Source organism: Populus nigra, chromosome 15 (genome assembly GCF_951802175.1).
Source record: "Populus nigra chromosome 15, ddPopNigr1.1, whole genome shotgun sequence".
Classification (NCBI taxonomy): domain Eukaryota; kingdom Viridiplantae; phylum Streptophyta; class Magnoliopsida; order Malpighiales; family Salicaceae; genus Populus; species Populus nigra.
This window is the reverse complement of record NC_084866.1, coordinates 13,622,138-13,642,494: the sequence shown is the minus strand read 5'-3', so window position 1 is coordinate 13,642,494 and position 20,357 is coordinate 13,622,138. Positions and strand designations below refer to the sequence as shown.

The 20,357-nt window shown below is 33.1% G+C and overlaps 3 protein-coding genes across 5 annotated transcripts; all 3 read left to right on the top strand.

Annotated features, from left to right (window-relative positions):
• The first annotated feature begins 372 nt into the window (after positions 1 to 372).
• On the top strand, positions 373 to 4,832 carry LOC133674093 (phospholipase D alpha 1-like). 3 transcript variants are annotated; one of them, XR_009835118.1, is made up of 4 exons: positions 373 to 1,036; positions 2,051 to 3,950; positions 4,074 to 4,175; positions 4,252 to 4,339. XR_009835118.1 is itself a non-coding variant. In XM_062095075.1 (3 exons), exons 1-3 carry the CDS (start codon positions 944 to 946, stop codon positions 4,100 to 4,102), a joined length of 2,022 nt encoding a protein of 673 aa, XP_061951059.1. In that variant the 5' UTR covers positions 373 to 943; the 3' UTR covers positions 4,103 to 4,394. The 3 variants fall into 3 exon arrangements, 2 of the variants coding, with proteins under 2 accessions (XP_061951059.1, XP_061951058.1); XM_062095075.1 differs by having other exon boundaries at positions 4,074 to 4,394; XM_062095074.1 differs by lacking the exon at positions 4,074 to 4,175 and having other exon boundaries at positions 376 to 1,036; positions 4,252 to 4,832.
• A 4,101-nt stretch (positions 4,833 to 8,933) lies between these two features.
• On the top strand, positions 8,934 to 9,946 carry LOC133674324 (uncharacterized). Its single transcript, XM_062095371.1, has 2 exons — positions 8,934 to 9,252; positions 9,378 to 9,946. The coding sequence occupies exons 1-2, from the start codon at positions 9,072 to 9,074 to the stop codon at positions 9,635 to 9,637; spliced, it is 441 nt and encodes a 146-aa protein (XP_061951355.1). The 5' UTR covers positions 8,934 to 9,071; the 3' UTR covers positions 9,638 to 9,946.
• Positions 9,947 to 17,540: 7,594 nt separating this feature from the next.
• LOC133673985 (uncharacterized) lies at positions 17,541 to 19,765 on the top strand. The gene is made up of 3 exons (XM_062094939.1): positions 17,541 to 17,717; positions 18,245 to 18,392; positions 19,305 to 19,765. Exons 1-3 carry the CDS (start codon positions 17,618 to 17,620, stop codon positions 19,453 to 19,455), a joined length of 399 nt encoding a protein of 132 aa, XP_061950923.1. The 5' UTR covers positions 17,541 to 17,617; the 3' UTR covers positions 19,456 to 19,765.
• The last annotated feature ends 592 nt before the right edge of the window (positions 19,766 to 20,357 follow it).

The window sequence follows — 20,357 nt, the reverse complement described above, 5'->3', positions numbered from 1 at the left end:
TCCGAGTTCAGCTAAGTCAACTAAGTTATTAGAAACTTGCTAGTTTCAATTTGACACCTAATCTGGATCAGATTTCGAGTCATGAAATTGTTATATCAATCTTCGAGATAGAGTGAGTTTAATGACGGCTTAAGAATGAGCATGTGTTCAGTAATCCCATCTGTTGGGTGTTTTAGAAGAAAAGACAACAGCTATAGAAGCTTAAAAAAAGTGCAAGGTGTCTATTTAAAGTATTCAGTCTGGAGGAAGCCAGCTGGTTTGAGAAACTTCGTTGTTAGCTTCTACTCTGGGAATTGACTTTTGTCAATAGCATTTAATTGAAGAAGTAAATGAGGCAAAATTAGGTATCGCAGAAAACATATCACACAGAGAAAACGTAACCCTGTTATGGTGAAGAAATTTGCAGAAAGCAAAAATGGATAGGGGATTCCCTTGTGCCTAACAGATTATATAACAATGAGAACTTGCAAAGCAATAACAAATGCTATGTATCTTCTTTTTGGAGTTCAATTTCCCTTTCTGAGTCCTAATCTTAGCATGATCAGCCTATATAATTAAACTAGAATTTTTCATGCATCAACAACTAGTCAATTACTTGTGGTTTAGGTAAGGTTTCTTTGTAATATTTCATGCCTGTACAACTTGTTTAGTTGGTGCCAGCATCAGCAATTAAATTAAGATCAACTTTCTGCATGAGTTTGCCAATGTCCTTCCTGTTACCTGCTGAAGCATTGTTGCCTCTATTTTTTATTGCTTCAACTTTGGTTTAAAGAATTTGCACTGCTTATCTTCACGTTAAGAACAACAGCAGTAAACAATTCATTGTTCTTCTCATAATTTAGCTTCTCTTGGTCCTGGTCTTCTGCGTTATCTATGAGTATTGGTGCCTTGTCAGGCATCATTCATACTTGTTCAAGATCTTCCACTTTACGTTACCAGAACAATGGAGCCTGTTCTGCTACATGGAACCCTTCACGTGACTATCTACGAGGCTTGTAGGGTTTTTGGTTCAGGGTGCAGCAAGTTTTGTTGCAAGGTAAGTTCCTAATCTTCTGAGATTTGTAATGATATTTTTCATTAGGTTGCAGCAAGTCTTGATGGAAGGTGTGTTCTACATCTTGTGAAATGATATTTTACTGTTTTATATCTTAAATTAACCATGCTAAACAACCTTGTATAGTTGTAAATATCTTCTTCCTGTTTTTACATATGAACTTCTTGCTGATTTAATGGCTAAGGAACACAAATTCTGAACTTATTTTATGGTGACAAATTAAGCATCTTCTCATTTTTTTTAGGTGTATGATTTTCTAGAATCTATTTCCATGATGATTTTTAATATGTTGGAAAGGGAATTTTTCAATATTTTGTGAATTACCTGGTGTGTTCTGTATTAGAAAACTATTTTCCTTTTCTTTTCCAGTTTTTTTTTTTCAATGGAAAATCGGGAAGCTTGTTCCTTTGATGGAAAGGAAGATGAATTGTTCCAAAAAAAAAAGGAAATATATCAAGATTAAAATTATTTTTATAAGAAAATAAAAATCATAATTTGTATTAGTCATCTTAATATTTTGTATTTGTAATAATCTAATTATAAAATACAAAATATTATTACATTCAAATTAAAAATTATCATGAAAAAGTTATATTGTTAACTCAAAAAAATCTTTATATTAGAATTATAATAAAAATTAAATACATGATAGTAACTAAATATGAAAATATTGTATTGTTTATGTCTTTTTTTTTCATTTAAAAAATAGTGGAAAACTTGTAAAGAAAGGCTTTGGAAAACTTCTAAAATATGTTTCGTATAAATTTCCAAAACTGAAAAACTAGTTTTTCAATTTTTTGGATCAAGAAATATTATATTTGAACAGGAAGTTTCAGCTTTCCTTGACTCTAGTTTTCCAAAAAATAGGAGTATTACTTTATTTCTCTAATAGTTCCTGATAATTTTTTTTCTGTTCTCATCTCAACATGTGATTCTTTTTTCTACCGATTTAATTCGAAACCAGAGTTCATAAAATGTAAATGATGTTTCCTGCAGATATTGGAAAACATTGATAAGACTGTTGGATTTGGAAAAGGCTTCTGTAAACTATATGCTGGAATTTATTTAGAAGAAACTAGAGTTGGCAGAACTAGATTGTTAGAACACCCTCACTCCGATCCGCAATGGTTTGAGTCTTTCCACATTTACTGTGCTCATATAGCATCTAATGTTATATTCTCCGTCAAAGAAGATAATCCTATTGAGGCAGTTGTGATAGGGAAAGCTTATTTGCCTGTCGCTGAACTCCTAGATGGAAAAGAAGTAGAGAAATGGCTTAACATTCTGCATAAAAACCATAGACCCCTGCATAAAGGTTCAAAGATTCATGTAAAAGTTCAGTTCTTTGATGCCACTAAACGGCATTATTGGTCTAGAGGGATTGGAAGTCCTAAATTTCCAGGTGTCCCATACACATTCTTTAGTCAAAGAAGTGGTTGCAGAGTCACTCTTTACCAAGATGCTCATGTTCCTGATAAATTTGTTCCGAAAATCCCTCTAGCTGGGGGCAAGCGTCATGAACAACACCGTTGCTGGGAAGACATCTTCGATGCCATTTTCAATGCAAAGCATCTTATTTACATCACAGGGTGGTCTGTATTTACTAAAATCACTTTGGTAAGGGACCCAACGAGGCAAAAACCAGGAGGAGACATGATCCTAGGTGAGCTACTGAAGAAAAAGGCCAACGAAGGTGTTAGGGTCTTGATGCTCGTTTGGGATGACAGAACTTCAGTGAAGTTGCTTAAGAAGGATGGATTGATGGCTACACATGATGAGGATACAGGGAGTTATTTCCATAACACAAAAGTCCATTGTGTTTTGTGCCCACGTAACCCTGATAATGGACAGAGCATTATACAAGGCATAGAGATTTCTACAATGTTCACTCATCACCAGAAGACTCTAGTGGTGGATAGTGAATTGCCTGGTGGAGAACTACCAAAGAGGAGGATCGTGAGTTTCATTGGTGGTATTGACCTTTGTGACGGGAGATATGACACTCCATCTCATCCGATTTTCAGGACTTTGGATACAGTACACCACAACGATTTTCGTCAGCCTAATTTCACAGGCGCCTCAATTCATAAAGGAGGACCAAGGGAGCCTTGGCATGACGTTCATTGTCGGTTAGAAGGATCCATTGCTTGGGATGTCTTGGTCAATTTTGAACAGAGATGGAGAAAGCAAGGTAAGGAGGACTTGCTTCTTCAACCAAGAGAACTTGACTGCATTCTTACACCTCCATCTCCTGTTATGCTCCCCGAAGACCATGAAACATGGAATGTTCAACTGTTTCGGTCTATCGATGGTGGAGCTGCTTTTGGCTTCCCTGAAGCTCCTGAAGATGCAGCCAGAGTCGGACTCGTCTGTGGGAAGGATAATGTCATTGATAGAAGCATTCAGGATGCTTATATCAATGCCATTCGGCGGGCAAAAAATTTCATTTACATTGAAAACCAGTACTTCCTTGGAAGCTCATTTTCCTGGAAATCAAATGACGTAAAGGTTGAGGAGGTTGGTGCTTTGCATCTTATCCCGAAAGAACTTTCATTAAAGATTGTTAGCAAAATTAAAGCTGGAGAGAGATTTTCTGTCTACGTTGTCATTCCAATGTGGCCAGAGGGCATTCCAGAAAGTGGTTCCGTTCAAGCAATATTGAACTGGCAAAAGAGGACGATGGAGATGATGTATAGCGATATAGCTGAAGCTCTCCAGGACAAGGGGCTTGAGGCAAATCCAAAGGACTACTTAACATTCTTTTGCCTTGGCAAACACGAGAGAGAGATGCCCGGAGAATACGTTCCTTCAGAGAGACCTGAACACAATTCAGATTACAGCAGAGCTCAGAAAGCTAGGCGGTTCATGATCTATGTTCATGCCAAGATGATGATCGGTGAGCTTTTCAATACCTGAAATCTCCTTTTCTTGGAAACTTCTACTTCCTCTTTTTATCCAACCTTTCGATATCGTACATTCTACCTACCTAATTTTATTTTTTTTTGACAATTGATTGAAGTTCTGAGGAACATTACTTTCCCAGGGTGATAAACATGGGACCCTTTTTGGATAAAAAGAAACTGAAAACATTCTCATGTTTTCCAGAACTTAACTCATACAGGTCCTTTGAATTCCAGGAATAGTTTATTTTTAGGTCATAACAACATGCCAAAGTCGAATATTCTTACATTTTGCAGTTGATGATGAATACATAATCACTGGATCTGCCAACATTAATCAACGATCAATGGATGGAGGGAGAGATACAGAGATAGCAATGGGAGCCTACCAACCATATCACTTAGCCACCAACCAGCCTGCCAGGGGCCAGGTTCATGGCTTCAGGATGTCATTATGGTATGAACACCTAGGCCAGCTTGATGACACCTTTTGCCATCCTGAGAGCCTGGAATGTGTCCGAAAGGTGAATCACATTGCTGAAAAGAATTGGCACCTCTATTCATCCGAGGTATTGGACGACGATTTACCAGGCCATTTGCTTGCTTATCCCATTGGAGTCACCAGTAATGGAGAGCTCACAGAGCTTCAAGGGACAGAATTTTTCCCTGGCACCAAGGCTCGTGTTTTCGGGTCAAAATCTGAGCTGCTCCCTTCAATCCTCACAACTTAGATATTCTCTCTAATTCATGACCTTGTATCTAGTCAGCAGTTGCCTGTACATATTTAAAATTGAAAATCCTGTGTATTGATGTTGTATCAGAAATCTTTTCCATTTGTTCTTCCAAGAGAGTAACATGAATAGTTTGTTTTAGCGTTATTTTCAAATTATTTTACGTTTCAAAAAGCATAAATTTGTTTTTTAGATATTTTTAGATGGTTTTGATATATTAGTATAAAGAATAATAATAAAAATATTATTTTAATCCAACTAAAATTCGAAAACGCTTTCCATTGCAATATCTAAGCACACAGACCGCTAGATATAAAACCTTACTCCTGATAAGTTATAAAACCAAAATGTCGTCTCAGACGTTTTGTTTTGTAGTGTATATTAATAGAAAAATAATAAGAAATCAATCAAGAAATCCTAGTTGATAATTTGAGATGTCGGCCGTGTGTTTAGTTAGATTCATAGACATAATCAATTGGTGGATAAAAAGTCTTTCTCAGCACACTTGATGAACACTATTGCTCCAGGCCTGGAAATTCCCATCATCAGCGAGATTTTCCGAGCAACATATTAGGTGGGAAGGTAAAAAATCGTGTGGAAAACTGTCGGCAATTTTGTCATTCAATCCTATTTTCCTAGTGGACCTCTCTTTCAGTCTCAAAGGTCTAATCCTCGCAATAATGATGCCACAGGAATTATGTGCTCTGTGCTACGCTGTTTTTGTATTTAAAATTGTATGTGGGTATATTTTGAAAGGTATATTTAGTTTAAAAAGATATCAAATTATATTTTATTGTGTTTTATAATGATTTTAATATCTAGGTATCAAAAATAAATAAATAAAATTATTTTAATATATTTTCAAATAAAAATCATTATTAAAAAAACATCATACGTCATGATATCAACCATAAACATGATCATCTTCATTCATACAATATGTGGCTTTGAGTGGATGAAAGATCACAATCTATCTTCATTTAACAGATTTTCGTTATATTTGTGCCATTATCATGATTGTTCTTGCAAGGAGAAGAAAAGAATCAACAGGGTGCTGTTGAAGCACTGTAGATCCACTTTAGTATATGCCTTATCGAATACGAGTATTTGCTTTTCTTGGTAAGATTTTCTATCATGGGGTCTTGTTTTTATCACACTGTTAGGGTTATTGCTGACTTCCTAATCACGTGCTTCTCTCTTGGATTCTTCTCTTTCCATGGCTTCCTAGCTCCGGTTTATCGAGTTCCGAACCATGATAATGGTTTATAATAAATACCGACTCAAACCGATATGAATTTTAAGTTTTTTAATAATTACAATTTAAATCCTAATCAAATCTAATCCCATTTCTTTGTATGTAAGTTTTTATATTCTATGAGTGATATATATGATATAAATATAGTAAAGATTCGACTCATGAATACTATTCTAATTCATATTCTTGTTTATTCTTTCTCAATGTTGTGAATTCATCTAATAAATACATTTCAAAGTTCGAGATCCCTCTAGAAATGAAAGGAATAAAATATTATTGGAATCTGAATGTGTGACTGAGCTTTTTTAATAAATTAATTCATTTTATTGTTTTAACCAACCTCTTTTCTTGATAATGTGGTAATGAAGACAGCCCATAACTAACCTTCATATATATATAAAGCCATGGCACTAATCAGGATCGATTAATTAATAAATCACATTAGTTCATTGTAATGTGAAAACCAAACTCTAATCCCATTTGCTCCAGAGTCATTGTCAACCTGATGAGCTAGGCATCTAAGAGAGACAAACCCCCCTCTTCTGGCATGGGATGATGCTCTGATACATCATGGATGACAGAGGCTGCCTCGCATTTAACGAGAAGAACATTGTAGCCAGTTAGTTGATCATGACTGCACTGCAGGCACCGCCAGCAATCGCTTCCTTCAAAGCGTGAAAACATTCTCTGTAATATTCCACATCAACGAATTTGGTAGCGGTTATTATTGCCGTTGATGGTTGCTAACTTATTAGATGATTTTTTTTTTTGGTTTAAGTAGTTCTTCGAACTAGCTTGTAAGTACCTTAATTAATTTTACGAGTTATGAAATTAACGACTATGTAAATCTTCAGTGGTCATTATATAAACAACTATAAGGCTCGAATCTGAGACTATAAAGAGAACAAATCTCTTAATCATAAATTCTTACTATTGAACTACCATCTAGATAGTTAATGATTGTGAAATCATGCGTTGCTGTCAAAAATAAATTTATTAGATTCATAAACCAAAACAAATAATATCTGACCAGTTACACCGGATTATTATACTTTCTTCACTTTAGTTGTTTTTAAATTAGACTTATGTATTTACCATAATAGTTATATTAATCTGTATTTACCATAATAGTTATATTAATCTTCCATCATAATGGAAATCAAGCTGGATTGCCTCCTCCTCCTCCTCCTCGACAGAAACAAAATGGTGTTTGAAAACAATTGGATATTGGGAGGCCAAAAGAGAAATTCCTTGCATTTAAAAGGGGCCATCTTGAACAAAAATGTAAATTGTTTCGAAATCCTTTGGCATTAAAAGAAAAATAACAAGAGGTTTGTGTTTCTGCAAGAGAGAGAGAGAGAGAGAGAGAGAGAGAGAGAGAGAGATGTGACTCCAATGCAACTCAATCTTCAAGAAAAAAAAAAACCTCTAATTAGAATTCTAAGATTGGGACAATATGTAGTATCTAAGAAATTATTATATATGTTGGTAAATTTACAAAAATTAAAAAGCAAAACAAAAAGGTTTTCTTATTCATAACTTAACTTATGGATAAGATTATTAAACATGATTCATGAATTGAAATTAAACATGTTAATTTATGTTATTTTATTTCTAGTTTTTTTAAGTTAAAACAATAATATTTTAAAATAAAAAAATTAAATCATGTTTTTACAAAGCCATCTAATTTTAACTTAGTTAAATGTTATTTTATTTATGCCGAATTGATTTAGTTTTGAATTGATTTTTTTGGTCAAATCTAGTTTAATAATAATTTTTTTAGGATACCATTTTCTTGGTTTTATTCAAAAATGGTGTCGGGAATATGACAAATACAACTCTAGTTATCTACTAATTAAAATGAAAAATTATAAAACACGATTATAATGCTTCATTGTTTTGAACCACAAAAATAGATTATTTTATAGCTAAAAGTCAAAGAGAAACATAAAACTCCAAGAACAACATAGGATTTATTGATGAAATCTCACAATCAATTGGAGCATCAGAACTAATTAAGCTCAGTTCAGGGGATAAAAAGCTAATTAAGCTATCTCTAGGTGTCATTAACCACCATTAATTACCGTCTTAACAAACCCACCATTTTTAAACAAATCCCTCGACTTCAAAGGTGTCAATAATCAAGCGCCACAAATTACCTTGTACGGAATATAAAATAAAATAAAATTGCACCACCCCCCATCCAGCACCGGTGGTGACCGGGATGTGACTTCTACGCGCCACCCACCATTCCTCATTAGAATGGAGACCAAACAATAAGATATTCCCCACCCAGTCCTCTCAACTCAACAAAAAACTGACATCAACTAAAAAAAATACTTTTCTTGCCGTGTAATACACAAGCAAATAATTGAAATTAAAAAGACACAAAGTCAAAGCCAAAATCTCTCTCTCTCTATTCTATACTTGCAAGATCCAATTCGGAGCCAGCCCGGTTTAAGGTTTAGCTTGCGAGTTGAGTGGGGTTATTTGATGTGTAGATTAACATATTAATCCAAGTTGTATTTGAAAAAAAATGAAGGTTTTTTAGTAAAAAAAACTGGTTTTAAGTAAAATTCAATGATTAATTAATTAAAATCTGAATTGATTGATTGATTTATTAAACCAAACCGAGTTTTATAAATATAATATAATTTATACGAGAAAAAGACTCCACCCACATAATTTATTCAGTTCACACTTCTTATTTTTTAATGAAAATATACAAACCTATCCAAGGTTGTAAGAAAAATGAATTAAGAAGGACTCCTTTTTAACCGGTAAACAAAATCTAATTTTAATATCAAATAAGTAAATAAAACCTAATTTTGATACCAGAAAAATAGTCTAAATACCTTTAAAAAGGGGGGGGGGGGGGGGAAATTGTTTCATTCTAATATTGAAACAAATAAATAGTGCCCCCAGCCTCCCTCAGATAATGTAAAAAGAATATTTATTATATTCACACCTTAGTCACTCACCTTATGCTGCCATATATTTATTTATACACCACCTCATGTAAAGGGTAAAAACACCACCTCCCTCCTCTCTTCCCTACCAAAGCATATTCTCTCATATTCAGCAAGCCACATAACATACTTTATTCAAGTTCCCTTCTTGATTCATCAACTATGTCTTCTTCACTTTGCTCACAAGGAGTGGTCCTTGCCACAGCCATGGCTGTTTCTGGCACTGTAATTGTACTTGCCTTTCGCCTCCAAAAATCTCACCTTCCTTCTGGTCAATTCCCTGGTGATCGTCACCAAATTCCACAGTCTTCACAACAAGCTCTAAGGTCCTGTATCTCATCAGGTAAAGAATATAGCAAGAAAATCTTGTAATGCATTGAACTTACACAATTTGCGTGTATAAATGTTCATTTTTTTACTTTCTTGGCTTATGGTTGCTGGGGCTCTTTTCTTTTCCGTTTCTTGAAGAGGGGAAGAAGAAGAAGGGAAAGAAGAAAAGGGTGCACTTTGCTGAGGATGTGGTGGATCCAAGAGGGGACGGGGAGGAGTTTAGGAGGCAACATGAAGCCGTTTTTCTTAGTCAAAATTCTTGTTCTTCTTCTTCTTCATCAACATCAACAGAATTCAAGAAAAATGGTCAGCAAAGAAGAATGCCTGCAAACAGAGCTGCTCTCTACAATGGGATTCTTAGGGATCGTGGGGTCCAAAGATTAGCTTACTCTTGTTGATTGATTGTTCTTGTGTACAAAGTTTTGTGGTTTCATGTGTAATTCTCCTTTCCTTTTTTTCTTCCATCTCTGTACACAGTTTTTTAATTTTTTTTTTTACTTTTCTTGTATATACAATTTTTACAAGGAAAAAAAAAAAGGGAGGGCGGGGTCCACAACCTGTTATTGTTTCTGATCATCCTAATTGGGTATAGAGTGGATCTTCTTGGAGGGAGAGGAGAGCATCTTGTTTGTAATTTTGATGAGGGTTAGTGTTCTTCTCGGATTTTGTTCATAAGAAAAACAAAATCAAGAAAATATTCTCTGGCTTTTCCCCTGCTTCTATTTATGATATTTTCCCCGATATTAATTTGTGTCTCTAGATAAATCATGCACTATTTGTAGATTCCATGAATCGTATGGCAAATCAACGACCAGGTAAATGAACATAATTTTTAATTTAATTGTGTGATGGAGCTGGAATTTTGTCAACGCACATGCCATGATCATTCCTTGCTTAAGACCAGGTAAATGAGCATAATTAGGTCGTTTTAAGTTTTATATTTAAACAATTTTTCTTTACGGTTTATAGGTAATTTTAGGGTTTGAAAAACTATAATTTCTTTTTTATTTTTCGCTATAATCGCATAACGTATCCATCCTTATCTCAAATTATTCGAGGGGATGCCATTTTTTTCATTAATGCATGTATAAATGAATGGAGAATTCCTGCATGTTAGCTCTTGTTTATTGGCATGAATGATATCGTCTATTTATGAAAAAGAAATACAAAATAACAAGATAATTGGGGCATGGATGCATCAACATATAGTATATATAACCAATTGTCAATACTAATCTTGCAAAAAGGATGAAGCGGATGATGACATTTGAAGCCATCATCACCAAAACTTGTGCTACATCATTAGATGTGATGTGTGCATGTATTCTAACACTCTAATGGCTTCCAAATCTCAACATCTTTGTGTTTGAGTGTCTATTTTCTCTTTGTTTAGCCACAATAAAGAGTGTTTCTACCATCATTGAGACTGGATTTTTTCATTGAATCTTAAAAAAGGCACACCCAATTTGATATGTCTTAAAGAAAACTCCCAATTTCAAGATCTAGCAGCATCTCCCCTTGTCTTTGTTAAATAAATAAAAAAAGACTTGCCATTTTTTTCTTGAACAGAAGTGACTAAACACTCGATGGGGTGTCCCTTCACACCCATGACTAACCACGTGTAGAGATGGCGTGTGTCCATGTGCTAGCTAGCTAGGAAGCTTCCTCTTGTTCATGTCAGCCCGTTACTTTATCTCCCAGCAACCCATTGTTTGATAAGACAAAGACCAAGAAGCCATTGACCCTCTCAGTACTTCTTTTACACGCACCACATACACAAGGTTGTCGGGTGGTGTTTAAATAATTCAATCCAGCAATATGAAAAGGGCTTCAAATGGGAATGAATATATATATATATATATTGTGGAGAATTTGACTAATTCTTTGCATCAATATGAGGAAAATATATGGCATGCTGGGCAATAACTTTCCATTACTTGAACTTGAAGCTAATAAAAGAAATCAAAGAAGCCTTTAAGTTTCAGATTTCTTTAAGGAGAATATGCCGATGGGTGTTTATGACGATACTCACCCCACAAATCAAAAAGGGTATGGATTTATGCTTTTTACACCTTAATTTATAATAGTGAGCAAAAACGAAATAAAAGGTGTAATAAATTTTCTTCTTCTTCTTTGTCTATTGAATATTCTTACATAGATAATGATTCTAGGAAGAAATAATTAATAAGAAAATAGTAGTGAGAAGACGGGCCTTGAAAGAGCAAAAGCATTGTTGCAATACACATGGCAAAAAATTGTCAGATATATAAAAGTAAAAGCAGAAAAAAACCTCTAGAAAACAAAATAGAACATGGGCTACTGAAAATCTTGCTGGGGTTGCATTGGTTTTGGAATTGTATCACATATCAGCTTGCTTGGCTCTCCAATTCTTGATCTTGGAAGCTATCTAGGGGCATGTTTGCTCATGGGGGCAATCATCGTGGTGTGTGCGGGACACATATTTCTTCCCCTCTTGCTTACTGCTCTGCGTTTCTTTTCTTTTTTTTCCTCGGCCCTGGCTAGTCTGGAGATTCACCCATGATGTTGTAGAGTTTCAGAAGATTAGTTAGCCAACTTGAGTGTTTTGACCAAACATCTCTCCAGGGATGGAGACAGACAGGGGGCAAAGCGGGGGCCCGATCCCTGCAACGAAAAATAAAGTTTTATAGGGTTGTGTACATATTTTATTTGCATAGCCCTTGTAAAAAATATATAAAAAAAAACTAATTTTACCCTTTGAAAAATTATCTTAGCTCCACCAATGAGAGAGGAAATTGAGTAGAGGAGATCCAATTGGGATGATTATACTGTCATCTTATCCCCATTCTCTCCCTACATGCTTGGATTGTGTGTGGACAGCCAGCCCATGTGAGATGCTCTTCAGTACTGGCTGCTTCAAGATCCAACCATGTTTCTCTCATGGATGGCCGAAGGAGCTGTATACGAAGGCTGCATTGTTCCTATTAGACTTCATTGGAGACCTATGATGAAGCTAGCATTGCTTCAATGTTGTCGTATGCATCAACACTCATTTTTTGTTCTCTCTGCAAGGGGAAGACACTCCCACGAGGCCAGTAGCAACCGCCTTCTTCTTGTCTGTGGTGGCATGGAGAAGAAAAAAAAGACAAATTCGTGGTTTCCTCCACTAACTTTAATACTTTCTAATTATGTCGATCTTTCTAAGTATTTTGTAATATTTTTTGTTGTAATTTCAGTGATTAGAAGAATAGAGAGAAATTGTATCAACAATTATGTGATAGGAAGTTACTAGCAAAAGAAGTCAGAAAATCATGGAGCAAAATGCAAAAAGGGAATAATATTCTTTTCTAATATGTTTTTCAAAATATATTTTAAAATATTTTCAATTAAAAAAATAATCTCATAAAAATACTTCACACCACATTATAAGCCCACACTAAATTATTTTCCAATCAAATTTCTTCTGCAGTCCATCATTGTTGTGGATCGATAGGACACGAGAAAACACCATATACTCAACAATGCTTCGGACTTTAATAGCCTTTTAACATGGGCTCCATTGGAGGTTGGATATTGTTTTTTCCAATAAAAAGAATTTGAATAGGTAGGCCTCTCTTATCTTTTTTTTAATAAAAAAGATTATAAATATAAATTAAAAAAATCTGTGCATATATTTAACTAAATAAATCAAAAATTATTTGTGTTAATAAATAAAAAAATCATTAATAATAACTAAAAATTTAAAATTTAAAATATAGATGAATATCAAAATATTTGATCTCGTCACATGGATCATATATTCAGTTGTGTTTAATAACTTTGTTTATCAACATTAATTTTTATTCAATCAATTGATAATAAATATAGACACATAAATGAAATTGATTGACTGAAATAAAAGAGGGTAAATCATGCAAGGTTGTACATATTAAAATAAATATATTTTTTAATTTATTTTAAAAAGTTTATTTTTATAAAACATAAAAAATTATTGATGAATCAAAATAATATCTTTAAAAATTAAATACATACAAAACATTTTAAAGAAAAACCTCTATTAAAAAAAAGGCTAAATAAACAAAATAAAAAATCACAAAGGATGAATATTAACTAAACATAAATTTAAAAATTATTAAAAAAGACATATTAAAAAAATATATCAACCAAGGTTGAGAGGTTTAAAAAAGACATAAAGAATGACTTGAACCCTCAGCTAGGTTTGGAGACCCTGACAACTTGTCAGGTCAACCCAGAACTCTCTAAATCAATTAAATTATATAAGTATAACTCTTATGTAATTTAATTTAAAACTTAAATTATATAAAAATTTAAGTTGAGAGATTTCAGAGTTACATCTTTATATTAGATTATTTTAAAAAGTTTCCTATAACTTTAACTTGTTTTCAATTAAAAAAACTTTTGGTTCAATTCACAGTGTTTGAGACCCCAGTAAACTATTCTTATTATTTCATTAAAAAAATTGATTTTACACTACAGAAAAAAAAGGGAAAAGGTGAATTAAACTTGGTGCATTTTTAACTAATGATAAAGTACCTCATGGAATATTGGACCCTTTTTCTAGACTTCACTAATGGTGAGGTAACCTCCCACGGATTTATGGCTAAAAAAACCAAGTGCCCAATTAGTAGAAGATTCCAAGATTAGAGTGGAACATGCTTCGTTAAGCATTAACCACGGTTCAACGAAGAAAAAACCACATCAATATATAAAGGTGGTAAATGACACAAGCATATCTCATAGTTAATTGGATGTTTCTTGACCATCCATCTCTCTTACGACTCTTTTGATATCGCATGCCTTCTCACCATCGATTTAAGTAGTAGGATAACAAGATATCTCAGCACCTACCAAAAAATATGATTCAAACATATTACATGGAAGAGTATAATTAATCTCAAAACGTGTGTAAAACTAGGGCTTTATAATACCATTTGATTGTAAAAAAAAAAGGTTTGAATTTAAGGAATTTACACATATATACTCTTCTCCTTCACCCTTTTAATTACCAAAACCTACCATATAACAAATTATTTTCTTTAAGAATTACCAAGAGATGGGAATTTTTGAAACCTAGGGTTTCTTTTTAAGTGGTCCATGGATCTCTCTATTAGGTCATCAAAAGAACCAATGCTTTTGCTTGATAATAGCCTCTCTCAACTAGCTACATATATAGTATATATAATAATAGAGTCACCCAACAGTGTTTCCCTATCTTACCTCACTCTTGGTTGGCATTATACTTCTTTTATTGATAGAAAATGGCATTTCCTTTCAAGAACTAACTAATCAAATGATACCATTCTTTCATTACTCCACTTCAATCATGTTTGCCTGTGTTCTTTATACCTTAATAACATGATTTTGCAATTATAATATGCTACAAAATGACCTCATTTCCCTTTCTTTGGTGGAAGAGGTAGCTAGCTAGGTGCATGCATGAAGGGTAGACGGACTGTCTTCCCTCACATGTTATCTATCAGTTAATCCACTGATTAAATCATAAAATGGTGAAAGCCGGTGCTATAAAGATAAGGATTAGTGAAGTTAAGCATTGATTAAGTTTATAGCTGCAATGAGTTTGCATGATGCGCGCGCCTTTGGTTAAATGTTGGAGCTATTCCCTCACATGATCAATGGCACTCGATAGTTAACTACCTTAAGAGTGCGACAGTTTCACGCTTTTGTTTCTAATTTGCCTACAATTTTTTTCCTGCCAAATATAACTTTGTTCTTCTTACTAACTTACTATTTTAGGCTGTCAGGAATTCATGTTTTTTCTTTCTTTCTTTTGTTGAGAATGGTAAGGAATTCATGTTGTTATATATGCCTGTGAAACTTTCCTTTTTCTATGGAATCTTAGATAAATAAGATCAACAAGAATCCAATTTGAAATGTAATCTCTGTCCTTTTTTCATAAAAAAAAATATCATTTACGAAGTGCATGATGCTAGATTTTAACGTAAATTTGAACAAATTGATTGGTACATACTACATAGTAACATGTTAGTCTAAGCTTGGAATTGGAAGGGTTCTGAATTACTATATATAAGCTCTTCTATGCATAAACTCAATATGTGTATATATATATATATATATATATATATATATATATAAAGGATATTTAAGCTACGATAGCATTTTTAAAAAATTAAAAAAAATTTGAGACCCGGGCCATTGACAAAACCATGTTAATTAAACTTGATTAATTTAATAATATAACAAAAAAGCATCAAGAATAAATAAAAGTGATAAAAAAGATAACAATAATTAATTATAAAAAATAACATGTCAATCATACATAAAGGAGAAGAAAGAAAAGTCTGTCGAAGATTCATTGTCGCTCCTCTGTGGACACTGCCCTAGCACAAAAAAGAGCTCATTGAGATGATTCTTTTAAAAAATCTAAATTTAACAAAGAACAACAAATAAAAAGATCCAAGATAACCTGAGTTATTTTTAAAATTAATGAAAAATCCTATAGAACGCAAATAAAAAAATAATGAGCCTAATCTCCAATTAAATAAATGTTGAATGATGAAAAAGAAAAAATATGAGTTTAAAAAATAAAGGAAAAAAAACCAAGGAGACCCGAACGAATATCTTAAACCTAAGTTAATATTCCAAACACACAATATATTAAATTTTAGACTCGAGTTCAATCAAGAATCTCAATTCCCAACCAATTTAATGTAGAAGGATGAAATCGGAAAAAAAAATCATTTAAAAAAATTTGTCAAAGTAAAAAAATAACAGTATAAAGAATGAGGATCAAATTGATCTGATGAAAAAAGGATGATGAAATTGTAAAAAAATTAATTTAAAAAATGATCTTAAATAAAAAAATAGCAGTCAAAAGAACAAGAATTAAATTTGACATATGAAAAAAAATTAGAGGATGAAATTGAAAAAAATAATCTAATTTTATAAGTTATTTCAAATAAAACAAATAGTGATCTAAAGAACGGGGATCAAATCTGAAGAAAAAAACAAATTAAAGAACTGTCTTGAAAATTTGGAAGGCTAGGCATAGAAAAAAAAAGAAAAAAAAAGTTATCAGTGCCAAATTAGAGAACCATTGACAACATGCACTGCCTGGGTATGGAGGGGTCATCGAGGCGATTACAACAATGCTCCAGGAATTAGAGTTTGGTCATTGAATAATTTTGCATGCGCCGTTAAAAGAGCAGCACCACCACCCACTCACGCAGATGTCTGTCATTTTTTTCAAAAAAATAATATTTATGTTTATTAAATTATCAAATTGCTCATAAGTAGATATGATAATAACAAAAAAAAACAATTAGGATGAAAAGACAAAAAGCTTTTTGATGCAAGTTAAAAAAAAAATAGATTAGGATAATTTAGTTATTTAACTGTGTTTTAAAAAGAAATAAATGCAAAAAAGCTCTTAAATACCATTTTTAAATAATTTTGCTTTCAAATGTAAGTTAGTTGTTTTACTATCCCATCAATTTGTTAAAAAGCATTTTTATCCTTAATCAACAAATAAATATTATTGAAATGACTTTATTGTCTCCAATAATAAGTTAATTAATTTTATTTTAAAAAATAAAATAATCATTATACTATTTTCAATCCATAGAGCAATGAGTTTACTACTATAGTGTTTAATTAAAGCCTTTTTAAGTTTTTTTTTAACGAGTAAGGTTGAAAAACGATATAATTATTGTTTCCATGTAATTAATTAACTTGAATTGAAATTTCATCCAATTTCAATAAATACAAAATATTTAGATATAAAATTGTGTTTGATTAATAGTACAAGATAAATATAAAATGAACAAAAAAATGGTTTGGTTGAGGTGGTTGAAACATAAAACAAATATTTTTGAAACAATTTTGGTTAGAAAAATAAAGATAAAAATATAACATAAATGTCTTTGAAATAAATTTATGTACTTTTAAAATAAAAGATACAAAAATATATATCTCTGTTTTTTTAATTTATTTTTAGACAATAACTATAAGATATCTAAGGATGTAACAGTATTTGATATCTTATTAGAAAGTTTTCATAAGACAAAAATTAGTTCTATTACCCAAAAAAATGTAAATCAACATTTTCATTTCATCAAATTAATGAGCAATTAGATTTTTTTAAAAAATAAATAATTATTTTTTCTTAAGAAAATTCAAAGAATTAATTTTAAAATTAATAATTTAAATTTATTTAACATAATAGAGATTACTCAAAATCAAATTTTCAAATTCCCACTTTTTTCTACTGTTTCTCTATGCCACATGTCATTCCATAACACACACAGGACACTCACTTAACCTCTACTCTCCAACACAAATCACAACCTCCCTTTATAAACCCTAAATCTCCAAACCCTTATAGGCTCTCTTGTCTTCTAATGATATCAAGCTCTCCCATTTCTCTCCCTCAACAGTCCCATTCGTTTGGTTTCAACACACCCATTAATCTCCAGACGCTTCGTCACAACCCCACAATCGGTTCTCTCTCTCTCTCTCTCTGCTTTATTTTTTGTGCTGTATTTATTTATGTGTATTTGAATATATTGCTAATAGGTTCTTGGTTTTCAGTTTTTACTTGGCATTCAAAATTGGAATTGGAAATCCAAAATGAATGAGACCCGTCCTTTTATTTTCTTAAAAACCTCAAAGTAAGTACTTGGGGTTATAGGATTGTATGCAAAGTTATGTGTTTTATAAAGGTTAGGGTAGATTAAGAGATGTGTTTGTTGCAATTTAGTAATGGAAGATGCTAAAAGTTTGATTTTTTTTTTATTATGGTTTTGGTAAATTAATGCTTAATTAAAGAATGGGCATGCCTTGGTTTTCAATGGTGTTGTTTAGGATCACGCGTAAACGTTAGGTTAGGTTGAGATCTGGTTTTGTGGCTGTTTAATCTTTAAAGATGCTAAAAGATCAGTTTTTGTGGCGGGTTTGGTGAATTTGTTGTTAATGGAACGATGAGTATGGATATGTGTTGATGGGTTCTTGATTATTTGTATTTGCAGTAGCCATGAAGGTGAGGTCATCAGTGAAAAAGATGTGTGAGTTTTGTCAGATAGTTAAGCGTCGTGGACGGATATATGTAATCTGTAGTTCTAATCCCAAGCACAAGCAACGTCAAGGCTTTGCAACATTTGCTTACAGTGGCCTCATGTGTGTACTCTTTCTATCTCTCTATAACTTGGTTTCTTTTTATTTTCAGATCCTTGTGATTTTGAATGCCTTTTTTTCAGATATTATATGTTTTTTAACATGCTTAAGCATATAATCAGTTGGTTGGCTCTTTGCATTGAATGCCAGTTTTGTTTCAAACAATATGCTTGGAATGGATTTTGGTTAAATTGTTAGTTAAATATATTGTTTTGGTGATTGATTTCCCTTTTAGAACTTCTGGCATGTATATAGAATCTGAAAACTGAAAGGGCTTGGTCCTTGTTGACCTTGCTTGTACTCGTGGTTTTTTCCACAATTAAGCCATCTTACCAATCGATTGATCAGTATTTTGTAGTGCTTGGCAATCCCAAGATATCATAATTGTACCAAAAAAAATTCCTAGATATCATAAGATACTCTGCAACTCTTGTGGAAGGGCTCTGAGCTGCTTTGAGTTACTAATGGCCTCCTACAAAAAATACTAGGAGACAGAGCACCATATACTAATCACTGAGACTGACATCCTGTCCTCATATTTATCAGCTTAGCACTATAAGCATACCAACTATTTTATGAGTTGGAGAGTGTAGTCTTGCCCAAGTAGATATGCATCATCCATCAGTTTGCTTTCATGCCATTACAATGTTGAAATTCCGTTGTGATTTTTTAAGAGTCAATTTTTAACTGAACACGTCATTGTGAAGTAATCTTGGTGTATTCTTAATCACTGTTTTCACTCATGGAGAAAAAGTCATGCGCTTTACTAGTTCAGGTGAGAACAGTTTATGTTGACAAGTTAGAACCAGTATGGTATGCTAGACATTGAGATTTTATTGGGGTGCAGTATGAAAAACCTTTTGTAATTGAACAACTGTGGAATCTTAGTAATGTGAATGCTGATATCTTTCCTAGATCTGCGGAGACCACTGCCCCACCAAGAATTGTACCCAGTCAAAGCATGGGAACAGGCCTGGCTTCGCTCTTACCCAAAAAGTATGAACCATCAACCATGTATGGATGGAGGGCTGGCCTTTCATCTTTCCTCTTCAAACAAGGGAATTAGCTGAAGAAGAATTGGAGTTGATGATTGACTTATTGTATCTGTTTTGGTCCTCATGGAAATGTTATATCACTCAACTTTTTTCAGCAATCTGTTTCCTTTCACTTTGCTTCGACTTTCACTTTGTTGTTGATACTCGTTTTTAAAATCTGGTACCATGATCGTGCTACTAGCAGTCATTGTTTAGATTGCTCTGTTTGATACAGTAGATGGCGTGCGTCTGTATAAGAAACTTCAAATGCCTTTGATATGGCCTAGCTTCTTTCACTTGTACGATAAAAATAAATGAGATCATAACAATCAGAATTTTTTTTTTTTGGCTGTATGAAATTCTTGGCATTCTTCAAGACGGGTTTGCATGATCATTGTGAAAAACGGAACTGCAGTCTGATTTAGCAGTAGAAATCAATATGCTCTGTTCTTTTCTAAATACAAGCAAATCTACCATCTTTTTATTGAAATTCTCCTATGGGTTAGAAAATAGCTTTAAAGCTTTAAAGCCCATGTGGAAATGTGAGCGCGATGTTTTCATTGCAGCCCCGCCTGCATTCTCAAACAGCAACTTAGAACTTGGACATTGTGGCAACAAGTTTAAAAAGAGTACGGAGAAGTTATGAAGAAAAGAAAAGTAATGTGATTAGCCTAAGTTCAAGGGGAAAACTACTCTGACTATTGTCTTTGGAGCACACTCGCCTGCACTTGTCAAAAACACCTTAGCCTCATCATTCTCAAAATCCTAACCATGAAAATTACGACGAACAAGATACATTTCCAGGAGGAAAACATTTCCACCTCTTAAATAAAGAGAAGCCCCCTCTAGTTTCATTTAATCTGTTGGCATCCAAGTGTCAGAACAGCAGTTATCTATCTGTATTTTAAGATTGGACGAAACAGAAGCACTGTCC

Bases quoted from the DNA above. Each gene is read 5' to 3' on its own strand.
- LOC133674093 (XM_062095074.1), top strand. From the start codon at position 944: ATGGAGCCTGTTCTGCTACATGGAACCCTTCACGTGACTATCTACGAG. The intron at 1,037-2,050 runs GTAAGTTCCTAA...TGTTTCCTGCAG, and splicing joins GCAGCAAGTTTTGTTGCAAG to ATATTGGAAAACATTGATAA. The intron at 3,951-4,251 runs GTGAGCTTTTCA...TACATTTTGCAG, and splicing joins TCATGCCAAGATGATGATCG to TTGATGATGAATACATAATC.
- LOC133674324 (XM_062095371.1), top strand. From the start codon at position 9,072: ATGTCTTCTTCACTTTGCTCACAAGGAGTGGTCCTTGCCACAGCCATG. The intron at 9,253-9,377 runs GTAAAGAATATA...CGTTTCTTGAAG, and splicing joins AAGGTCCTGTATCTCATCAG to AGGGGAAGAAGAAGAAGGGA.
- LOC133673985 (XM_062094939.1), top strand. From the start codon at position 17,618: ATGATATCAAGCTCTCCCATTTCTCTCCCTCAACAGTCCCATTCGTTT. The intron at 17,718-18,244 runs GTTCTCTCTCTC...TTGTATTTGCAG, and splicing joins TCGTCACAACCCCACAATCG to TAGCCATGAAGGTGAGGTCA. The intron at 18,393-19,304 runs GTGTGTACTCTT...TATCTTTCCTAG, and splicing joins TTTGCTTACAGTGGCCTCAT to ATCTGCGGAGACCACTGCCC.